Source organism: Daucus carota, chromosome 3 (genome assembly GCF_001625215.2).
Source record: "Daucus carota subsp. sativus chromosome 3, DH1 v3.0, whole genome shotgun sequence".
NCBI classification, from domain to species: Eukaryota; Viridiplantae; Streptophyta; class Magnoliopsida; order Apiales; family Apiaceae; genus Daucus; species Daucus carota.
In genome coordinates this window covers 21,957,404-21,980,073 of record NC_030383.2, presented here as the reverse complement: position 1 = coordinate 21,980,073, position 22,670 = coordinate 21,957,404, and the positions used below count along the sequence as shown (strand labels likewise).

Genomic DNA, 22,670 nt, shown 5'->3' with positions numbered 1-22,670 from the left:
ATTGCACCTAGTTCTCCACCATAATTAAAATTATGCTAAAGAACTCGGGGGGTAGTAGACATATCATTAACAGTATTCGTGAAGCTTAAAATTCAAATAAATTTGGGAATCAAAAACACTAAAAGTCGTGAACGCAACTTGATAACTTGGCTGCACCGGTGGGAAGGAAAGCTTTTCAAGCTTTCAAGGTTTCAAGCCTATCAAGGCTTTCAAGGCTAAAGCTTTTCAAGCTTTCAAGGTTTCAAGCCTATCAAGGCTTTCAAGGCTAAAGCTTTTCAAGCTTTCAAGGTTTCAAGCCTATCAAGGCTTTCAAGGCTAAAGCTTTTCAAGCTTTCAAGGTTTCAAGCCTATCAAGGCTTTCAAAGCTAAAGCTTTTCAAGCTTTCAAGGTTTCAAGCCTATCAAGGCTTTCAAGGCTAAAGCTTTTCAAGCTTTCAAGGTTTCAAGCCTATCAAGGCTTTCAAGGCTAAAGCTTTTCAAGCTTTCAAGGTTTCAAGCCTATCAAGGCTTTCAAGGCTAAAGCTTTTCAAGCTTTCAAGGTTTCAAGCCTATCAAGGCTTTCAAGGCTAAAGCTTTTCAAGCTTTCAAGGTTCCAAGCCTATCAAGGCTTTCAAGGCTAAAGCTTTTCAAGCTTTCAAGGTTTCAAGCCTATCAAGGCTTTCAAGGCTAAAGCTTTTCAACCTTTCAAGGTTTCAAGCCTATCAAGGCTTTCAAGGCCGAAGGCTTTTCGCGGCTTTCGAGTTTAAAACCTATCCAGGCTCATAAGGATTACTTGGTGAAGTTATTACAAGGCCAACTTGGTGGGATTACTAAAAAGCTCACTTCGTGGAATTATTTCAGAACTTATTTGGAGGAATTATTACAAGGCCTACGTTGTAAAATTATCTCAGAATTTATACTTGGAGACTACTCTAAAGGCTTACACCTAGGGGTCATTTTAAGGCTTACACCCAATGGTGTCCCTAGGTTCTCACACATGTGAGATCAAATTCAGTCGTGCCTAAATGGGTTATTACAAGGAAAGACTAAGTGCTTTTATATACGCTATTGGGGAGTTAACACAATCGTATACATCAACATACATCCGCAAAGAAGGAAGCGACCTTGGAAAACAAAGTTCCAAGGATCACAACCCCCCAGAAAGTAAACAATGTGTACGCTTTCAACGCAAGGGCTATCCCCTATATTCATTCTTTCTACCTGCATGGAAGAGTTAGGCGACCAACACAATAATATCCAGGGAAATACAAAAAAGTTATGCAAAGCAAATGAAGGAGCAAAAAGCAGCTATTATAAAGAGAATAATAAATTCAAAGGAAAATTCCTCCCCGCACCAACAGGGGGAGGTCCCTTGAAACAACAAAATATCTTGCGGGGCATTCCGAGGTGCCCGCACCCTCATCCAAAAATACCAAATTCGTGACGACGAGCGCCACGCACAAGTTCAGAATTAACAAAAAAATAAAAGTTTGATTAACAAAGAGGAGGGAAGATCAGGAAGCAGGAGAGGAGGAGCCCTTCTCGTCGGCAGGGAGGATGTCTTGCGGAGCCTGAGTGGTCGCTAGGGTTGTAGCTGGAACCCCTTCCGGGGGCGTCACCTCAGTTCCCGCAGAGATCAGCTCCACGGGCTTCGGCTCGTCTTCAGCCACACCCCTCTTTTCAATACCATCCCCGGAGAAACCTTGGGAAGTCGTTGGAACCTTCTCCTGGCCAGAAGCATCTTCGGCCTTCGCCTCCTCCAGGGCTACCGCAGCATCAGGCCCCAACTTGGCCCAGTCGTTGTCGGGGAAGAAGTGGTAGGCCGATTTCACGCAGTCCTTGACCCCTGCGGCAACTCCGGCCTCAAAAACGGCGGCCTCCCGCTCCTTCCTCGTCGCCTTTGCAGCAACGGCAGCCTCCTGCAGCTCCTTCACCTGGCCCTCCAGCCTCTTCACCATCTTCCCAAGGCCATCTGTCTCCTCCTCTAAGGAACGCCTCACGGCGTCCTCCTTCCTCCTCTCCTCACGGACTTTGGCTTCAGCCTCCTTCAGCTCCTGGTTGGCTTTCCGCACTAGATCTCTATCTTTGACGGCGGAAGCCAGGTCCGCCTTAGCCTGTTTCAAATCCGCCCTCATCTTCTCATTGACCCGGGCTGTGTCAGCAACATGCTCCCCCATCTTCAGATCGAGGAACAGGCTCTTAGCGTTGGCCACCACCTTGTCACGGGTGGCCTCGGCTATTGAAAGCCTGTCCCACTCCCGGACGGTAGCCTCGGGGACCTGGTCGGAGAGCATTCGCTGAAAGAGCTGAGTCTTTTGAGAAGAGGAGGAAGCGGGAGAGCTGCGGGCCAGGGTTAACCTGGGCTTCTTACTTGTACGGCCTTCAGCTGAAGACCCCGCCTCAGCAGTCTTGGAGGGGTCCCGCTTTCGACCCCCGGAGGAGGTCTTCTTTTGCTCCAGAGAGGGAGAAGGGAGCTGGGAGAGTGGCTTGACAGGGAGGGGAGCCTGAGAATCGGAGGCCTCCCCGAACAGATCCTCGTACTTCGTGGAACGCTTGATGAACCGGGGGATGTTGGCAGCCATATCTGTGGAAAGAAACAAGGAGAAACAATTAGACAATATCCAAACATATACAGAAATATGGGAAGATGCAAGCATAGCGGATGGCATAAAAATCATAAAGCACGCAGGAAGGAAATTTATAAAGCAAATATCATATAAGGAAAATAAGTTCAAAGGTGCAAGCTAGGAGGAAACCTGGGCTTCCCGTCGCCTCCACATCTGCACCCCCCTCGTCAACGGGGGATGCGTCTACCACCGTAGTGGAAAAACCGAGCCTCTCCAGATTTTCTGGAGTAAGCAGGCTGGAACCATCACCTAGCCCGGTGGATAGCCCCAACACATGCTTGGCCCTCTCAAGGGACTCTCCCGCCAGAGGAGTCTGCACTGGCATGTCTACAACAAATACAAGCATAAGAAGACTAAACGGGAACCCTAAAGGACTGAACTAGACAATGGATTAAGGGAAAGCTGGCTTACTGGGGGAGAGATTGAAGTCCTTCCTGTAGACTGGGCAGTCATAGCAGTAGAGGAAGAGCTTCTGCCAGTCCGACATCGACTGGCGGTTGCCCTTGATACCCTTCTTGTGATGGGTGTTCCAGGCAGTAAGGTAGAAGAACCCTGGGGTCCTGCCGGTAAGTTTCAGCTGGAAGAACCAGCCCAACTCCAAGGCAGACATCCTCACCCCATGGTGGATGTCATAGAGGATGTAGAGGCAGACCGCCATGCGGTAAGAGTTGGGGGTGAGCTGCATGGGGGAGATCTCATAGAAGTCCAAGACCTCCAGGATGAAAGGATGGAGGGGGAGAGACAAACCCAGCCTGAAGAACTGGGCGGAAAGCACGGCTTTGGGGTAGCCAGTGCCTGGCTTGAGGGTGTCAAAGCGGTGACACCTCTCTCCTGGCTTCGGGATCCCCAAGGTGCAGCCAGGGTTGCAGGACTCCAATAGGGACTGCAGCCGAACAGGAGTCATGATGGAGTCCATATGCTCGCAGGCCAGGACTACAGCTGGAGGCTCGATCACCTCCACGGAAGCTTCAACCTCCCGCTCAGCCTCCTCGGGGCTCCCCTCGAGGGCTTCAGCAGCGGGGTCCAGCGGGAGGCCCGAGGTCCCATCCGCCTTACTGGACTCAGAGGTTGTCCAGTTGAGCTCCTTCACCACCAAATTGCGCCTGGAGCGGGTTCTGGAGCTAACCCCTAAACTGGGCCGAGCAGGTTGAAGGTCCTGGCTAAAAGAGGATCCCGTGTCAACCGCAACAACGGGAGCCTTGCTGGTGGCAGATTGAGAAGAGTGTGAGGACATGGATCCTTGAGACATCTACAATAGGAAAGGATGGGTTAACGAAAGGACAAAGCAAGATGAGGAGAGGTCGAGAGAAAGAAAAACAAAAAGGGAGAAGGAGAAAGGGTTTGCGGAAGACTGGGCTGCAAGGGTGGAGCCCTACGGGGGTGAAGAAGGAATGAAAAGGCTTCAGTTGAAGCCCTGAAGTGTAAGAGGGCTACATCCCTCACAGGAAGTAGCACAGGCCACGGAGGACGGTTCATCTTCTTCGGGAAGCCCAACAAGGGACCCGGAGCGGGAAGCCTAATCCTAACCCTAATCTCAACCACAACAATCAACGCCCAATCATAATCCTAAGATGCCAGCTAAACAAGTATAGCAAGCAAATCACGCAAACAATACATTCACAGCAGGTAAAGGGCACAAAAAGGGGGTTCGATTGTGAAAGAGGGGTTCCTCCTGGAAGCAATTGGGAACCTAGGGTTTACAATCTAGGGCTACGATCATGGCCTCAAAGTAATGCGACAACATCAAGGGCGATAACCCAGTTGGGAAACAATCAGGGCCTAATGGGGGTCAATTAAAACCAGTGGTGTGTGTATATTCAAAGGATGAGTGTACATGTTTAACTATAACTGGCATGCAGGGCAAATTAGCAGTTTAATCAGGCATGGTAACATCGAGCCAGGCGAATGTGGGTGTGTGCACGCATACCGAGGTGAACAGTCAAGAGAAAAAGGGGCAGACAGGCATGGATCATACAAGCATCTAGCCACAAACGTGGATGAATGTAACGAAAAGGAAAGCCGGAGGTCAAGAAACATACCTTTAGTTGAAAGTCGGAGAAAAGCCGAAGGGTCGCCGGAAGGAGTAAACTAGCGTCTGAAGTGCTTCGAGTGTGAGGGAAGTGTAAGAGGGGAGATGTGAGAGTTAAAAGTAAAAAGTGAAACAAGGCTTCGGAGGCATGAATTTATAGTAGTGGTAAGTGGGAGACACACGCGCCAGGTGGCATGGTTGGATTGGAAAGGCGTGAAGATAGCCTTGATGATGCACGGCTTCCCGAGGAGAAGCTAGGCAGGTGAAGAGGGAGAGTTTAGCTGGAACTCTACAACTAGCCGCATTATTAGGAGTTCAGTTGGGTTTTAAATTAATTTGAATTCAAATTAAACCCCTAGATAATTGGGATCAGCCTTATCATAAGCTGACGTGACACACGCGGGAAACTGGAAAGATGGAGCAAAAAATCGTGGAATTTCAGTGACATTTGGGGAGTAATTTTAATTATCTTTGGGAACAAATATTCGAGGCTTGCGGTGGTTATACTGAATTAATGTAATTGGTTTTATAATTATGTGTGGAAATTATGTCTGAATTATTTCTTGTTTCTTGCACCGGGCTACGCCCACGTAAGCTTAGAAATAATTTACGATTAATCTCTGACATAATTTAGGGGTTTGCAGCTGGTTGATTGAGGGTTACCGTTCTTAGGTTCCTCTCGTATTTAATACTTCAAGGAACCGGGGGGTAGTTGTTGTGCCATAAAATCTCCCTGGGCTTATTTTATAGCCCATCATATTATTTGGGCTTCACTTGGGCTTATTGGAATCATTTGGTTAAGGATAATGGGCTTCACCATAGCTGGGTGAATCATTGAAGGTGTACAAGAAGGTATATGGACTTGCATTGGAAGCATAATGAAGGCTGCCATCAGAATGGGGTTGCACCTGAAGCCGCTTTAGGGGTTACCGCTGCTAGGGGTTACCACTAAGTGCATCCTGGCTTGCAGTTATGGGACTGCAGCTAGGGGATGCCGCTGGCAGGGCTTCCGCCGCTTGGGCAGAATGGCAGGCAGACTCCAAGCAGGACTCTTCTTCTTTGTTTCTAGAAGGACGAATTGGAGACATATTGGGAGTGTATCAGCTATTATTTATCTACGAATTAAGAGATAAATACGTACATTATGGAGATAATTACCACCAAGGGGAGATAATTCATATAAATTCGGATAATCATGCAAGATGAAGGCTTCAAGTGACCTACTTGGAGTGGGATACCGCTGGATAACTACTGAAAGAAGGCTGTTTTATCCTAAACTAGAGGGGATAAGAGCTTATCTCTTCAGAGTCCTAAATCAAGAACTACATGGGCTTGATCCCTATAAATATAGGGTATGTAGGCACCTTGCAAAGGGACGAGGATCATTTTCACGAGTTCTACACTCTAAAGAGAGGCACGTGTAACCTTTGTGACATATATTTCCGGGCAATCGCAGGACGGAATTCCGTAATTCCGGCCTCGTTGTTTGGTTCTTTGCAAGCTCAGCCCTTAAACACACTCGTTTCTCATTCATTTTCTTAGTTTATGTTAACGGTAGCCCCTAAGAGCTAGCCGTAATTTTCGTAGTCGTAACAGATATCCCTATAATTGTGCTATACAGTTCTGGGGGTGTTGTATCAATTCCTCTCACAACACATATTATGAGAAACTCGGCTTATGAGGTGTTTAAAACATTTTCTGATGATGATGATGATGATGCAGATACTACAGAGGTCACTTCTGTTCCTCCTATTGACTCAGATATTCTTGTAGCTGAAATCTCTGCTCAGATCAGAGAAAGCATTTCAGTCAGGGAAGTTTCTCCAGTTAGAGATCCCTCACCTGTTCAACCTGCATCACCAGCTCCTGCCTGTGACATTCCTCCTTCCAAACCTACAGAGAACAGGGTTTGTACTCTAAGTTACTCCAAGAGGATGCACAGAGCTCCAACTTCCTCTGTGGAAGCCAGACTTTCATCAATAGAATCCACTCAGAGATCCATGCAGCAAACTCTGGCTGAGTTGAGCTCCTCTGTTGCTCAACTGGTAAAATTTCTCAACCCCAATGATGTCATAAAGGGGGAGAAAGTACTGAAAGACAAATGCAAGGTTGATCAGCAACAGAGAAAACCAGATGATGAGGAAGAGGATGAAGATAAGAAGGAGTCTGGAAATTTAAACTCTGAAATAATCTTATACTCTCAGAGTAAATCTAAGGAAAATAGGAGTGATAAGGCTGGAAGCAGTTCCCAACAAACTCAGACTACAAAGTCTCAACTTCTGATACCAGCTGACAGTAAATCAAGAGCTCTCTCTGAGCAACTAATTGAGCTTGGTAATCCTGAATCTAAGATTTTAAGACATACAGTGAGGATTCAGGGAGAGGAAACAACCCTTTTCTACAAAGCTCCTACACAACTGGATTTTGATGAAGCTGTTGCAAAGAATTTATTTGAAGAAGAAAATCCAGGGGTGTCACTTGAAGATGCTAGAAAAGAAGAAGAAAGGTTGGCTGCTGAGAATAAGAAGATCAGAAAATCAAAGTCTGATGAAAAGGAAGCTGAAATTGATCAGAAGAAAGTAAGCTCTGATGGCAAGAAACTGGTCACTGATTCCTCTTCAAAGAAATCAACTTCTTCAAGAAGAAAAGGAATTGTGATCAGTGAAGTCAATTATGCTGATATCAATAGGCCTAGAGTTTATCAGAAGAAGTCTGACTCTGATTCTAGTGAAAAAGGGAAAAAGATTATAGATGGTGTTCCATCTAAAAGGAAGGCTGAATCAGAAGTTAAGCAAACTCTTGCAATCATTTCTGAGTCTACTGATCAGAGTTTAGCCTCTGACATTGCTCAAGCTAAAGATATGAAGAAAGAAAAGCTGAAGCAAGTTGAAGACAAAGCCACCTGGATCAAGTCAACCTCTGACAAGGCTCAAGTTGACACAGCTGAACCTAAGAAGAAGAGTTTATTTGGAAGCCTTGGTACAGGTCAGTACAAGGAAAGCTCTTTATTCACTCAGATCAGAGCAAAAGGAACAAGAGGGAAAGAGGCAAGAGACACTACAGGTCTAGGTCACAGAAAGGAGAAAATACAGACAAGTGCAGCAACTATCTTCAGGGATCCATATCCTCTTACTAAAAAGGCTGGAGAAATTGTGACACAGAAAGACCTTGACAGAATAGAATCAGTACAAATTCTGATAGACACTCATTAAAGACCAGAAGACAAGGAGAAAATTGCCATATTTTTGGAATCTGGCAGAGTTTACAGAATTTCTGAAGCTGATCTACTGATAAAATCTCTGAGGGAACTTGAGCATATTCACTATATGCTTGAGATAAAGAATGAAGCATCCAGGAGATGGTCTGACCGAATGAAGAGAACTATCCAAGAGAAAAGAAGATTCTATGGGATAATTTCTGATGCTGAATATGTGCCTAAGATAGCCTTAGAAGATGGTTCAGAGATTGATATGGAGAAAAATAGCTCTGTTATGGAGACTATTGCTGGAACCAGAATTCTGGGTTACAATAATGAAGCTGAAAGACCAGGAGCAATTCAGTTGGGAGAAGCCATGAAGAGAAGCAAGGCTAATGCCTTAAGATCAGCTATATACCAGACAGGAGATGAAGATGAAGAGTTAAAGACTGTCAAAGCTCAAATGATACAAACTCTGAGACAAATTGAAGAAGATCTGATTACTCAGTTTGTTAAGGAGAGCTATGGATATAGACTGATTGGCTAATTAGTTCTGCTATGTTCTGTAAGTTGTAATTAGTTCTGCCTACTCTGTAAGTTTTGATTTATTTATGCAGATTAGTTACTTCATGCATTTGTCCTTGATTGTTTTTGACATCATCAGTAAATATATATAACTTGTTCATTTTGTCTAATGCACAAGTTGGGGGAGATTGTTACATATTTGATGATGTCACAGATATCTAACTTGTTTAGTGTGCAGAAGCAAATATCAGAGTTTAGCTCGAAATCAGAGTTTAACGACTGACAGCTGGATCAGAGGTTAAGCAATGATCAGAGTTTGTAGGCGGCTGATTTTCAGGAGCATATCTGACTAAATAAGGAAGATAAAGATCAAGAGAGATTGTACAGATCAGGACAGCAGAAGGATAGCTACTGATTAGATTATTTTAGGAAGCAGATAATTATAAATCAATCAGTAGATATCATGTAACTGTGTATATAAACACAGCTTAGGGTTTACTCTAGATGAGTTATCAATTGAATATCATTCGTGTAACCTAGCAGCTCTTAGTGATAACATATAAATCACTAAGAGATTATTTGTAAGCTACTGTGATTTGTGAATAAGAGTTTATTGAGTTATTCTCGTATACTTGTGTTTGTCTTGGATTGTGTTCACTATATTATCATATATAGTGAGTTTATTCGGCCTAACAGTGCGTAATAGTGAAATGACATAGTTATTATTCTAATACAAACTAATTTGTCTAACATATTTATACTATTATACTTTCCTGATCATATACATGTGAATGCAGTATCAATCTCATCCAGATGAAGAGGAAGTTGATCGGTCGTCAACCTGGGTCCTAGCAAGGAAGGACAAAGATGGTAAATTTTTAGGAAAAATTGTTGAAGATAAAGCAACGGAAATCGTAAGTTATATATTAATTTTTGTCTTAATTAATTGAAAGTATATGGTACTTAATTATGTTAGTCTTTTTCATGGAAATAGCTCAGACTGTGATAATATGGTACACTTAATATTTTAGGAAAAATTGAAAAAGGAGGTTAAGGAAGGGAAACTAATAGCTGAAGGTGTTGATGATGTTTTAACACTCGCGCTCGGTAAGCCTGAGCATGGTGGACGGGTCCGTGGACAAGGTGTTCATGTAAAGCAGTCGGTTTATTTTGATCTTCCAAGGCAAAAGAAAGCTAGAACAATGGATGAAAAGATACAGGAAAGAGTTCAGAGGTACTTGGCAGAGGAGACTCCAAAAATAATTAAAGCGAGAGATGATTTTTGGGCTGTTGAAATGGAAAAGCTGAGGGCAGAGATCTTGAAAAGGCCCGTACAACAAGATTGTACTCCAACGCATCCTTCCCAACAAGCAAGTTGTCACTCTAACGGCGGGGTTGATGTTGATGCAGGTGTAAACCATCCTGATACACCTACAACTGCAAAGAATTTATTTCCTGTTGAAAAGGAGGGAGGTGGTCAGAAAATTCAAAAGATTGAGAGTTTGTTTGTTGATTTAGGGGTGGATCCTGAGGATGCTCAGAGGTTGGATGGCAAGGATGAAAGTTGTAGAATTGTTTTTGAGGAAGACAGATGTGAAGAAGTGAAAGTGAATGCTCCAGATAATTCTGTTTGTAAATTCGCTCTTGGATCGCTTAGCAACATTGTAGCTTGTGCGAAGATTGATGAAGTTGGTGTTGTTGAAGGAGAGGAGACAATCCATGGAGTCAGACTTGGGGAAGAGAATGCAAGAGTGTCAATCACTCAAGTCATTCAAGGAGATGCTAAGATTCCATTTCCCATCGGTGACCAGATTTTGACCGTGGAACAAGCCATGGGAACTTTTATTGCATGGCCAAGAAACTTGATAACAATGAGGAGCAATAGCACTTCCAATGTTTTGTCAGCTCCGAAGGTAAAAATATTTAGAATAGCACTATATAGCTAGAATGTTTTTATTTAGTATTTTCTTTCTTACTATTTTCATGTGTATTTTCTACAGAAAGCCAAGAAAAAGGGAAAAAAGAAGACTTATAAATTAGTCGCTGATGTTGAACCAAAGCTTGTTGTTGAGATGCGTGCAAATTACCCATCTGCATTAAATCGTTTGTGGACATGGGCAAAGGGTGCCTTAGCTGATGAACGAACGGTTTCTTTTCAGCTATCCCACGAAGCCTTTGGCTCTACAAAAAAAATGGCCATTTACTTATCAGATATATATTCGGTGTGCTCTGGAGGTGAAATGTCGGGGTCTGTGATCGTCCTTTTTATTCAGTAAGTTTCTCCACAATTTTTTTAATATCTCAGAGTTAATCTGTGGCTCCAGAAACGATTTTTTTTTAATCTCTCATATTTTTATATGTAGCTCCATAAACGAATATGTCAAAAAAAATAAGATGACCAACATGATCAAGTTCGTAGATCCCACCACAATTGGTGCCATTGGCTGTGGTAATGCAGGGCAGAGGTCGCGTGCACTCGCTGCACGATTTAAGAATGCTAAGAAAAGGCAATCTTTCTTATGCCTTACAATGACGTGTAAGTTTTAATCCAAGAGCTAGCTAGTTAGACATTCTCATATAATGTTTTAGCTAAACAGGATCACATGCCTTTTTAAATTGATTTTTTTTTTGGAGCTTCTAAGTTTCAATTTTTATGACAAGGCTTCAATTCGTTCATGTTTGTGTAGGAACCATTGGAATTTAACTGTTGCAAATCCTGAGGCAGTGGTTGTCTACCACATGGACCCTCAAAAACGTCGAATCGCTAATGTGGAATGGCTGGATGTTGTCGACAAGTAAGATTCAGCTTCTAAAATCTCTGTATGGAGTCTTGAACTTTGATAGACCACGCATTTTTCAGTTGCTTAATGGTTTTGCTGGTATTATTTTGGTTGTAGTGCCATTAAAATTTACAAAGAGGATCTCAACAAGGTTGTCAAGAAGAAAATTTTGTGGGAGAACATGGCGGTAGTAATCAATTCTCATCATATTTTTTCTATGCCATTAAGGATATTGTAATTAAATAATTATTTCTTACATCTCAGTTAGTTGATATTGTAATTAAATAATTATTTGTTACATCTCAATTAGTTGTTAAGGATAGAAGTTAGTTAGATTAATGCTTGTATATAAACACTACTGCACTCATAGTTTAGAGACTTATTTTTTACATTCACCAAATCTGTTTTGTATAGTTATCTCTCTGCAATATACATACAAGAGCTTCTTTCTCTCCAATTCACAGCTTTCGTAATGCGTTTTTAATTTATCCAGGGAGTTCCAGTGCAGTCAGGAACCAAGGATTATGGCCTGTTTGTGATGCGCTACATGAAGGAGATTGTTCAGGACAAAGAACTTGAGTTTGCTGCTAAGGTGAGATTTTCACTTTGGGTTTTCCCATTGACTTATACTCTTACTCGTACAGTACTTAATTGTATGACTTATGTAAAATTTTAAGTTATTTTTCAGTGGATGCGCAGATCAAACTTGGTTTACACTGATGATGACATTAACGAGATCCGCTGTGATTTTGCAAAATATTTCATGAAACACCATGCAATCTAGGTTCCAAATTTGTGGTCTTTTGTTTGAACTAGTAGTCGGATTTGAACTTTAAATTATGCAGTTGGTCATGGTGATGCACTTTTTGGTCCAATCCAAACAGAATTGTCGGTAGATTGATAGATTTGTCTCAATCTATTAGTAGATTGCATCGTCAATCTATATATATTGTGCTCAATCTATATATATTGCCCTGTTCTGGTTCTAGGGTTCTAGGATTGTTGGATTGGTTGTGTTTGGTGGATTTATATTAGATGTTTGGTGGATATATATATATATATATTGTCTTGTTCTAAGATTGTTGGATTGATATGTGTTTAGTGGATTTATATATATTGGCTTGTTCTTGTTCTAGCTAGTTCTAAGTTTGTTGGTTTGGTGAATTTATATATATTGGCTTGTTCTTGTTCTATCTAGTTCTAGGTTTGTTGGTTTGGTGGATTTTGATTTTTTTGTGATTGGTAGTTAGTTCTCGGTTTGTTCGTTTGGTGGATTGATATTTGGTGGATTGATTTTTGGGATTTAGTTTTTAGAAAACAGGTGGTTTGGATGAAATCAGGATTTTATATGCAGAATTTTATATACAACATATGATTATGTTCTCAATCAAAAGCAGCCATTGTACCAAACTACTTGGAACAACACTATAACATTGTTTTAACAGTTGACTAAAGCTCTATTCACAACACTTTAAAACATGGTAATATTGTGTCTATCATGTTCACATAACGACAAAATATACGATGGTGTTATCTCAAGGATAACACTACAATATGCGTTAAACAAAAAATGTGGTCTAAAGAGCATTAAGATGGCAGTTAACCATAACTTAGTATTAGAAATACTTTCACAAACCATTGTTTGAAATAGTTCCTTACAATATTTAAGCTCAACCTATTGTCTAAGACAGCATAAAATAACAGTATTGACCTAAAACTGTTGTGGTTAGCCTTTCAAACAACATTATATACGACGCTGTTGTCTCAAAAGGTACACTACAATAGGAGTTAAACTAAAAATGTGGTCTAAAGAGCTTTAAAATGGCAGTTAACCACAGCTCATTATTGGAAATACATTTCACAAACCGATGTTTGAAAGACTTCCTTACAATACTCAGGCTCAAGCTGTTGTCTAAGACATCATACCATAAATGTATTGTCCTAAACCTATTGTGGTTAGCCTTTCAAACAACATTCAACAAACTACCCGTTGTTTGACAAATAATATATAGAAATTCTACACTCTTAGTTGACAGTAATACACCGTTGTCTTCTTGAGAAAAACCGTTGCAGGTAAACTGTTCCAACAATATAGTCTTTTATAAAACCTGTTGTTGAATGACAGTTTCGGTAACAGTTATGAACCTGTTGTGTCTGTAGCTTCTAGTAATGGTTCGATGCACTATTGTATGATCAAAATCACACGGCTCCTCAATAGACGACGAAAATTTTTGACATCAAACAACGGTGAAAAACGGTTGTAGGATCATGTTTTTCTTGTAGTGCTTCCATTTGAGTATATCCTTGAGCCACCAAACGTGCTTTGTTTCGAACAACCGTTCCATTCTCATCTAATTTATTTCTAAATACCCATTTAGTTCCAATCACGGAATTATTTTCGGGTAGTGGAACGAGTTCCCATACTTTGCTACGAGAAAATTGGGTTAATTCATCTTGCATTGCGGATATCCAATCCTCGTCAAGCAAAGCCTCTTTAGCAGTTTTAGGCTTGATTTGCGAAAGAAAACTAAGATGATTTACAACATTTTGAACTTGTGACCGAGTTTGAACTCCTTTAGTTAAATCCCCTAAAACATTATCCAAAGGATGACTTCTAATAATAGGGATTTCTTTAGGAAGTTCTTCACCGGTTTGCAACAATTCTAATGGATTATTAGGAGGGGAAATTCCTATATCCATATTTTCGAATTGACGAATAACGTCTTCGACACCATCTTGTTCGGCATCTTCTTTATCCACAAGATCAATATACTTCAAGGGTGGTTTTGATTCATCAAAAGCAACATTCATAGATTCTTCCACCACAAGAGTTTTAAGATTAAATACACGATATGCTTTACTATTGGTAGAATAACCAAGAAATATACCTTCATTTGATTTAGGATCAAACTTTGTAAGGTATTCTTTAGAATTTAAAATAAAGCATTTGCTCCCGAAAAATCTAAAATAACTAACTTTAGGAGTTTTACCATAATACAATTCATAGGGAGTCTTTTGAGTCATAGGACGTAATAATACTCGATTTAAGATATGACAAGCGGTAGACATAGCTTCGGCCCAAAAATATTTAGGACGACGATATTCATTAAGCATAGTAATTGCCATTTCTTGTAAAGTCCTATTTTTCCTTTCTACAACTCCATTAGATTGAGGAGTATAAGGTGCAAAAAAGTCATGTGTAATTCCATTTGACTCACAAAACGTAGTAAAACTAGAATTCTCAAATTCCTTACCATGGTCAGTCCTTATATAGACATTGGTATTATTTTGTTGATTTTGAATCTTTTTTCATAAAGAAGTGAATGATTCAAAAGCATCGCTTTTAGCTTTGAGAAATTTTGTCCACGTATATCGTGAAAAATCATCAACAATGACCAAGGTATATGAACAACCTCCAAGACTTTGTACCGGAAGTGGTCCAATTAAATCCATATGCAATAGCTCAAGAGGTCTAGAGGTAGATACCATCAATTTAGCTTTGTGAGATGCTCGAATTTGCTTTCCTATCTCACAAGCTTCACAAATATGATCCTTTTTAAAGTTTAACTTAGGTATACCCCTAACATGATCATTGGATGAAATACTTTTAATTAATTTCATATTCGCATGTCCTAATCTACGATGCCACAACCATGGATCATCAAGAGTAGAAAATAGACATACATTAGAATGTTTGCTAATATCACATGTGTACACATTTTTGCTACGGGGACAAGTAAGCATCGATTTTCCATCCTTATTTAAAATAGAACAATGAGTAGGATAGAAAATTACCTTATATCCATTATCACAAAGTTGACTAATGGAGAGAAGATTGTACTTAAGTCCCGTAACTAGTTGTACATTAGCAATTTTGAAATGTTCATTACCAATATCTCCAATACCATAGCTACTATCTCCAAACGTGACAGTTCCAGCAGCAACCTTTCTAATGTCATTCAAGAGAGACTTATTACCGGTCATATGTCTCGAACAACCACTATCAAGGTACCACATATCATGCTTAGTAACAAGGCACACCTACAAAACAAATCAATTAAATTTATAGGCACCCTTTCGTCTTAAGGGTCCTCGGGTTAGTGTATCATAATAAGCATTCGAGTTCGCACGATAGAAACTAGGCATAGCATAATCATGATTAGGCACATAGGAGTTTCTAGATGCAACATTCCTAGAATAGTCATAGTATCTTGGGTTTCTTACAGAATTGTTTCTTTGAAAGTTTACACCTTGATACATGTTATTTCTATCATTTGGATAATACATGGTATTTTATGGACAGAAATGTTGACTAGGAATAAAACGACTTCTAGAAGTTTGTCCAATCGAATAAGCATTATACCTTGTTTTCCTATGTTGATACGAAATAGGTTGTTGAACATAACTAAAACGTGGTTTTCTTTGAGTGTTATCAACGTTTTTATTTCTCACCTTTTGATCAACCTTAGGATATGGTTTTGTTCCTTTACGAACCCATACATACTTCCCCTTAATCTCACCATTCTTGATTTTACAATATTCAACCGTATGTCCATCTTTATTGCAATATGAACATTTATATCTAGGTGAAGTGGGAACAAAGGTAGTTTGTTTCTTGTCTTGTACAAACTTTTTAGGTTGAGCATTTTTATCATATCCTGATCCTTGATGATTATATGATATCTTAGAATGTACCATTCTATCTAACATCTTATTTCCCTTAGTGAACCTTTGAACTACAACTTCAAGATTTTCATTTTCCTTAATCAAGATATTTAATTTATCAATAAGAATTCTTTCTTGATCTAAGGCATGAGCTAAAATCTTGGAGTGTTCATCCTTCAACTTTTGAGTTTCTAACTCAAATATCTTGTCTTTTTCTTTCAAGGCATGAACTAATTCAAGGTTATCTTTTTCAGAAACCGAAGTTGATTTTTCTTGAGTTAATGAATCATTTTGGATTTTCAAGTTCAACAAGTCAATATGAAGCTTAGTATTATCTCCATTTAATTGTAGCTTCTCATTTTCTAATTCCTCGGTTTGTAGAACTAAGGAAACATTTTCAACTTCTAATCTCATAATAATATCTTTACTCTTATTATGCTCATTTTTCAAGATATCATTTTGTTCACAAAGAGATGAGATTTCTTCCTCATTTTTAAGATTTAAATCCTTAATCCGAGATAACTCTTCTTCTTGAGTTTTGTTTAACTTTTCAATATTTTCCTTCTCGGACCATAGTGAGAGTGTACGTTGATTAGCACTGCTACTTATTCTATTTATTTCAACCATCAAATCAATCAAATCACTTTTACTCATATCCAATAAATGCAATGAAGATTCACTAAAGAGATGTAAGTTATGTAAGACTTTAGTTCGAGAACTTACCTCATCATTTGAAGTGGAGACATCCGATGACGAAGAATCATCCTCGAGAGCCATCAAGCACAAGTTGACCACTTCTTCATTGGTTTCCGAGATCTCTTCATCTTCACTTAAATCCCAACCATTTTCAGCCACGAGAATCCTTCCTTTAGAAATTTTAGGACATTCCCGTTTAAAGTGACCGGGTTGCTTACACTCAAAACACACATCTTGTGCTTCCTCCGGATTTTGTTCTTTTGGTTTAGGAGGAGTGTAAGTATGGTTGTTATTGGCATGATTATAAGCATTAGGGCTTTGATTGATTTTGCCTTTGTTATAGCCCGTAGTAGGATAATTACTCTTATAATTTGGAGTATAGTTTGGAGAGTAATTAGGCCTTCCATTAGAGTTAAAAACTCTTTGTTGATTATTCGATTTAAGGAAGCCTTTTCCATACCTTTGAGCTTTACTTTGAAGTACACGACGGAGTTGTCTCGTCAAGAGAGCGATCTCGCTTTCATCCAGATTTTGGAGTTCTTCATTCAACTCCTCGTCGTTTTCATCCTCATCGATTAATATGGACTTCAAAGCCATATTTTTCTTTTTGTCTTCCATTTAGGAACGACAATATCCGGAACATTATCTTCTTCGTAAGCACGAAGGTTTCAGAATAAGTTATCGATGTGGTAATCATTGAGATTGTGCATCTCTTTGATAGTTGTAACTTTAACTTTCCAACTCGGAGGTAAAGATTTAAGAACCCTACGATTCTTCTCATTACGAGTATAATTCTTTCCGAGTTGAGCTAATTCATCGACTATACGAGTAAATCTTGTTTCCATGTCGATGATATTTTCTCCATCTTGGAGTTTGAAGTTCTCGTATTCTTGGATCAAAGTATCCGTTCGAGAATCTTTTCTGTCGATAGTTCCTTCATAGGTTACTACTAACTTGTTCCACATTTCTTGTGCGGACTTGCAATTGTTTACTCGTTTATATTCTTTTTCTTCAAGTGCACTTGTGAGAACCATTTCCTCTTTAGCGGTGATATTCATTCTATCTTCCTCATTGTGAGTATATTCACTTACTTTCTTTTCGATAGTAATATCGTCGACTATTTTAGTCGGAATAATTGTACCATCTTCTATGGCCATCCAAACTTTGACACCTTGACTTCTAGCATAAATGCGAAATCTTGTTTTCCATGTGGAAAAGTTCGTGCCATCAAATAAAGGAGGTCATATCGGATCTACTTTTTATAGTGCTTAAAAGTCAAATAGCACAAATAAAAGCAACTGCTCTGATACCAATTGTTAGGTCCTAAATGAGGGATAATTAAGCTAGAAGGGGGGGTTGAATAGCTTAATCACCAGTTTAAAAACTTTATGGCGTTTTAAAAAGTTTATCCCCTTTTTTAAAAGCTTGTATCTAAATTAATGGCAGTTGTAAATGCGGAAGCAAAGAGCAAGGAGAAAAAATACCACACGAGGGATTTTATCCTGGTTCGCGGTGGCTAACTCAACCGATGGAGTCCACTCACCCCTAGTCTAGTCCCCGAGCTCCTCACTGGACTCAAGATTTTCTCTACTATAAAGATACTCCTTTAAAGTAGGCGGAGAAGCCTTTACAAATATATATCTTGGAGCGTAAGTTCCCGTTACCTCCTCACTATAAATGTAAAAACACCTACAAAGCTTGTCTTGGAACGTAACTCCCCATTACTTCCTCAAAGTCGATGTAGAACCTTGTGTAGTCTTTGTATTTCTACACCTTTTGTCGGTCTCGGGTCTTAGGTATTAGATCTCGGGTCTTTCCTCTTCTTCACGGTGCAATGACTATTAACTCCCCGTCAATACGTCAAGGACTTGGGTCTTAGAACGAAGATCACCTCACTTCACTTCACCTCACTGCAAAAGTTAGAATACAATATCTACGAAATATATGTCCTTGTTTTAATAAGATTTTAGTCCGCTAAGTCAGTCCAATAATCACGGTCAGGTATAAGGTTCGTCGATTATAACAACACTAACGGTGATTAGTCCAACAATTTATATCGCGCGGAAAATATAAATAATTGATTTTAATAACCTGAGCAAGCCACGTACGGGCACGCTACGAGAGTTATGATTAATTAGTGTCGAGTGATTTATAGATATAAGATGCAGTCGATAATCACACTCACACACACGGGATCGGGAACCACGTAACTTATCTTAATGATATCCCCACCGAGCACAGGGCTGAAAAATGGGTGTCTCACTAACTTAATACCTTTGGCCTTATATCCGGCTTTCCGTGCCAAGGCAAAGATCCCTCCAAAGTTTGGTGAGGAAATCTCAAAGGATACGAGTTAGGTTCCGGGACAAAACACACGCACAAATATATAACGAGTGGCTAACTCGTGCGTTTTGTAAACAAAGAGAGCTTTAAAGATGAAAAGAATATTTTTGTTCAAAAGCCCTTTGTCAAAAATGGTCGGTTAAGACACGAGTAAAAACGAAGCTAAAATAACCACTTACGAAAAGTTCGCCGGAAAAATTCGTCGGAGGTTCGACCGGATTTTGGATTTGCACACGAACTTTGGGCAGCCCTTCGGGAGGACAAATAGAGTGGTATGAAAATGATCTAGGCGAGATTTGGCTAGGTTGGGTGGTACGAAGCCTCGGGGTTTAAAACCTTGTGTATATAACGAAGTATATGAAGAATCGAAGGTTTTAAAGATGAAGTAAATATGATGGGTGCTTGAATAAATTTTGGGAGAGTATTTTAACTTCAAAATCTCAGCATATATTTGGCTCTTAGCTTGAAGAAAAATAGGTGGGGGGAGGCTTGTATTTATAGGCAAATGGTGGAGGATGATGTCATGCATGACATAAGCAAAAGATGAAGTCATCCATGACACAAGCAAACCTTGGCCACCAAGTACTTCCATTATCCCATGTGCTCAATTAAGGAAGCGAACTAGCACCTTCCTTTTGAATTCTCAGCACTTAAAAAGCTCTAGAAGTTGCACGCAAATCGAGATAACGGTAATAAATCCGTTACACTTAAATAATGTGATTTTTCGAACGTGCGAAATAAATTCCAGAAAAATTATGATAAATCTTAGAATATTGGAAAATGGCACTCTGGAAATTTTGGTGATTTTTGGTCAACCCTAGCTTGGTCAAACGTTCAGTCGAAGTTCGGACAGACAGCGAGAAAACGCAGAAAAATGAAAGTTCTCGAAAAATTCCGAAACTTTTACCATGCATTAAGAATAATATATAACTGGCTAATCTCAAGTTTCAAGTCAATTTGGCAAGTGGAAATATTTTATTTGGATTTAAAATGATTAAATCAGCCTTTCGGGTTTCGAATAAAATACGACAATTCTTTTGAAATATCCGAAGAAGGATTTTGGCCAAACTTAAAACTTGAATAAATACTTAAAATATATTACCATAAAGATAAAATACTTTGGTGGGTTGGGAATTATTTTAAAGTATTTAAACCGATTTTCTAAGATTTAAACTGGTTTAAGAAAAACCGAGACACTTCGTCTTTTAAATACTCGAGAAGACCTTTTGACGAATATCTTGATACCAAAATACTTAGAAATAAAGTGTTCATGATAAATTATGATTTTGATACATTGAAAAACCTTTCTAAGCATTGTGAATATTTTTCTCCGAAAAATAAAGAATTTGAGAGACCGGGAGAAAATATTCCAAAGGTATATTTAAAAATGATATTAATATTTTTCAAGACCAATATTAATATGGAGAAGATAAATCCTTTGTTTAGAAAAATTAAGCCATTGCAGATTAAAGGATTTATTTTTAAAAGATTTAAAATAATTTATTCCGAAAGATAATAAAACATTTAAATATGGAATAAATTACTTTAAATGAAATTTTTGTTTTTAATGTCACATGAGTGGTCTAAAGAATATCACATAAGGATAATCCTTTTTCGAGCTTCATGTATTTTAATGTTGCAATAGGAAGATGAAGGACATCATATTTTACGATTCCTCAACACGCATATTGCGAAACAGAAATATTCCTTTAAAAATAAATGTATTTTTGGTACGAAGGAATAAACAGATATTTTAAAATGACTTGCCAAATATAACTCTTAGCTTTTGATTAATCAATTAAATCAATGACCTATTGGGAGGATTACTAAGTGAATTTAAATTTAATGTTTATCACAAATAACAAAACATATATATAAATAAATTTATATCGAAGATATCCTTTCAATCTTCCCCTTTTTGGTACTTGTCAAATAAACATAAAATTTAAATTTTAAAAGTGTGTGCTTCCCCTATGTGTATGCATGAATAAAAACATTTTTATCTACACAAATAGGAGCAAGTAATCTTTCAACGCATTTAGGATAATTCCTGTAAAAACATTGATTAGTACACGTTATAAATAGATCGTTATTTTTGGAAGTATTAAAAATTTTAAATTTTGAACGTTCAACATATCTTCTTTTCCTGAAACATATCTAAAAGTGTTGAACGTTTTTCTTCCCCTTTTATTTGATAAGGGTACCAAAAACATATCTTCTTCCCTTAAAAATCCGTCCTTTTAAAATAAATCCCAAACATATATTTGAATTTCCAAGAGTAGAGTACAGAAAATAAATCTCATTCGTATACTTGGAATCAGCCAAGGGAATTTGTATTAAGAGAAAGTTAAATTTCATTCGAATTTCTTTTTCCCTTATTCGAATCAAATCAGATCATAAATTTCGAATTTTCAAAAAAAATTCGAATTTTTCAGAATAATCCAATAATCCTTTTTCCTTTTACTTGAACATATTCGAATATGTATAAAGAATTCGAATTTCCTTTTCTGTTTTTCGAATTTTCCCTTTTTCTTGGAAATCATTCTACTTTCGAATAATGTTTAAGATTGAGAGAATTTTCTTTTCGAGTATTTAAATATATATTCTCTATCAATCAAAATAAATCCGTCCATTATTTTTCCACATGCGAAATATTAAAAATGTGTGTGCATGTGTAAAATATAAATAACAAGACAAAATATATAATGCAGGATTTTTAATATATAGTACCAAAATTAATTCTTCTAGATCAGTGTGGTTCACTGATTAAAGAAGAATAAATAACCTGCATGGGTTATATAGATACAATGCTCCATGAGCTGATAATATCCTGATACAGAAACAAAAGCAGACAAACAGAAACAAACAGCCAAAAGCTTTTCCTTCAACCAACAGTAATAACCAACAGAAAGTCAACCAACATCCAGCTACATGCACATAAAACCTTTAGGGAACATCAGTAACCACTCCAAGTGAAAGGCATATGTTTAGCCTATTTGTAATTAAAGAGGTACCAACTCAACTCTGATAAGAAAGCAAGGTAAATAGCAAGTACTGTTGAAGGAATCCGTACGAAGAACGTCAAGTGATTTATTGAAATTATATGTCTGAAGAATTTCAGGATATTGCTGCACACCACTGGAAGAAGTTCATTAATATGTTCAAGCCTCAGTGTACAAATAATCTTTTGTAGCACATCCAGAAGTCCAGAAGGTATAAAGTTTTAATACTTTATTTATTCAGAAGATTCCATACTATTGTTACTAATGAAGAAGAACTACAAAGACAAAGAATCGACGAACAAGCCACGTCTCAAATGTTTATTTGATAAAGAATATTTAATTCAGCTAGATACAGATGAACCAGACAGTCCATTTGTGTGTCAGCTACTCAGATTAAATGTTCTGCATCAACTATAAGTGGCCGTTCAATCAAGACGAAGATCTACAGCGTTTAAACATGTCTAGAGTCCCTGCTGCTTAAAGAAAAGAATTATATAAATATTTCTTTAATCACTTCACTTATCAAAATAATTAAATTAGTTGTATAATTTATTTATTAAATTGATTCACCTTCGAATTAATTTAATTTATGAATTTATATGATTAATATAATTAATTAAGTGATTATTGAATATTTATTTAATTAAAAACAAGTGTTTATATACATATAGCAGTCGGTATGACATTATTCAATAATGTCATACCGTGTCACTCATCATGGCTTTCCTCCCATGTCTTTAAAATGTCATTCTGATGAGCTTAGCATGGTTTAATCAGTTGATATGACTTTCTGATAGAAAGTCATACCGTTTGCTTGCTTCTGACATTC

The 22,670-nt window shown here is 38.5% G+C and overlaps 3 protein-coding genes across 4 annotated transcripts; all 3 read right to left on the bottom strand.

The window, feature by feature from the left end:
• Positions 1–1,492: 1,492 nt before the first annotated feature.
• On the bottom strand, positions 1,493–3,854 carry LOC135151422 (uncharacterized). The gene is made up of 2 exons (XM_064089871.1): positions 3,530–3,854; positions 1,493–2,562 (listed from the first exon to the last, which is right to left on the bottom strand). The coding sequence occupies exons 1-2, from the start codon at positions 3,852–3,854 to the stop codon at positions 1,493–1,495; spliced, it is 1,395 nt and encodes a 464-aa protein (XP_063945941.1).
• A 10,956-nt stretch (positions 3,855–14,810) lies between these two features.
• LOC135151739 (uncharacterized) lies at positions 14,811–19,289 on the bottom strand. 2 transcript variants are annotated; one of them, XM_064090906.1, is made up of 2 exons: positions 19,019–19,289; positions 14,811–18,406 (listed from the first exon to the last, which is right to left on the bottom strand). In XM_064090906.1, exon 2 carries the CDS (start codon positions 17,112–17,114, stop codon positions 15,429–15,431), a length of 1,686 nt encoding a protein of 561 aa, XP_063946976.1. In that variant the 5' UTR covers positions 17,115–18,406; positions 19,019–19,289; the 3' UTR covers positions 14,811–15,428. The 2 variants fall into 2 exon arrangements, with proteins under 2 accessions (XP_063946976.1, XP_063946975.1); XM_064090905.1 differs by lacking the exon at positions 19,019–19,289 and adding an exon at positions 18,771–19,012.
• Positions 17,165–17,653, bottom strand: LOC135151421 (uncharacterized). Its single transcript, XM_064089870.1, has one exon. The coding sequence runs from the start codon at positions 17,651–17,653 to the stop codon at positions 17,165–17,167; it is 489 nt and encodes a 162-aa protein (XP_063945940.1).
• Positions 19,290–22,670: the final 3,381 nt, after the last annotated feature.

Bases quoted from the DNA above. Each gene is read 5' to 3' on its own strand.
- LOC135151421 (XM_064089870.1), bottom strand. From the start codon at position 17,653: ATGGCCATAGAAGATGGTACAATTATTCCGACTAAAATAGTCGACGAT.
- LOC135151739 (XM_064090906.1), bottom strand. From the start codon at position 17,114: ATGGAAGACAAAAAGAAAAATATGGCTTTGAAGTCCATATTAATCGAT.
- LOC135151422 (XM_064089871.1), bottom strand. From the start codon at position 3,854: ATGTCTCAAGGATCCATGTCCTCACACTCTTCTCAATCTGCCACCAGC. The intron at 2,563-3,529 runs GCGAGCATATGG...TTCTTTCCACAG, and splicing joins TCCAGCTGTAGTCCTGGCCT to ATATGGCTGCCAACATCCCC.